The sequence below is a fragment of the Penaeus monodon genome, chromosome 27 (assembly GCF_015228065.2).
Source record: "Penaeus monodon isolate SGIC_2016 chromosome 27, NSTDA_Pmon_1, whole genome shotgun sequence".
NCBI classification, from domain to species: Eukaryota; Metazoa; Arthropoda; class Malacostraca; order Decapoda; family Penaeidae; genus Penaeus; species Penaeus monodon.
In genome coordinates, this window is record NC_051412.1 from 24203932 (window position 1) to 24204951 (window position 1020).

General features: G+C 36.8%; 1 protein-coding gene across 1 annotated transcript in view; it reads left to right on the forward strand.

The window, feature by feature from the left end:
- LOC119590457 (cystinosin-like) overlaps positions 1 to 1020 on the forward strand; it is a 4369-nt gene that overhangs the window by 2569 nt on the left and 780 nt on the right. Inside the window, exons 5-6 of the mRNA XM_037939117.1 lie at positions 43 to 216; positions 794 to 1008. Coding sequence (XP_037795045.1) covers positions 43 to 216; positions 794 to 1008 — 389 coding nt within the window. The remainder of the gene's footprint in view (positions 1 to 42; positions 217 to 793; positions 1009 to 1020) is intronic.

Genomic DNA, 1020 nt, shown 5'->3' on the forward strand with positions numbered 1-1020 from the left:
GCTCTACACACCAAAACAACCCTACCTTTCTTTTCACAACAGAGAGAACCCGGCCAGGTGGTCTCGAAAACATGTTGGATCCTTGTAGCGGGGTCTCTCCTCTCCATAGCGGCCGCCTGTGTTCTCGCTGTGGAAAACGTTATATGGTGGCTTGACGTGTTTTACCTCATGTCTTACCTGAAGCTGGGCATCACGCCGCTAAAGTACATTCCTCAGGTGTGTGAAGTGTGTTTTGTTATGGTGTTATTGATAATTTGATTACTGTTTATTGTTTATTGTTTTTTGTCCCAGTTGTCTTGGTATTCATAGTTTTTATAAATTAATTTATTGTGTTTATTGTATCTATGGCTTGTTTGTTATTTTGTTCCCAATTTTTCTTAATATTCATATTGTTTTATTTATGAATTTATCGTGTTTATGTTATGTGTTATTTACTTATTGTTTCCATTAGGATTATTAGTATTATTATTTTCTTTATTGTGTACTGTTTATTTTCTTTCACTCAAATGATACTATTTGTACCATTGGTTGTATTGATAATTTTTTCTATAATTTCTTTTATGTTCTTTCATAATAAACATCAACTTCTATATTGATTATATCACTATAATTGATCAATCAGAGATTATATGAATAATTTAGCGTTACTTATTAGAATTTTGTCTCAGTACTTGTGCGTATATCAGCCGTGTGGCCTTTAATCTTCCACACAGTGCACTATGTTCATATTAGATAGCAATTAGCTTTGAAAATACCAATGCAGTCCGGTGATACAGCTTTTGTGAACTCGCAGCTGTATGTGAATTACCGCCACAAGAGCACCGCTGGCTTCAGCATGGTTGGGCTGCTGATGGATTTCACGGGCGGCGTCTTGTCCTTAAGTCAGATGTTTATGCTGTCGGCTAACAATGGTAAGCTCCAGCTCATCATATCGATTGGTTATGCACACGTAGACGCACATGCACACAAACACATGCCATCTTTTTCATTGATTGTGCACACGTCCACGTATATGCACAC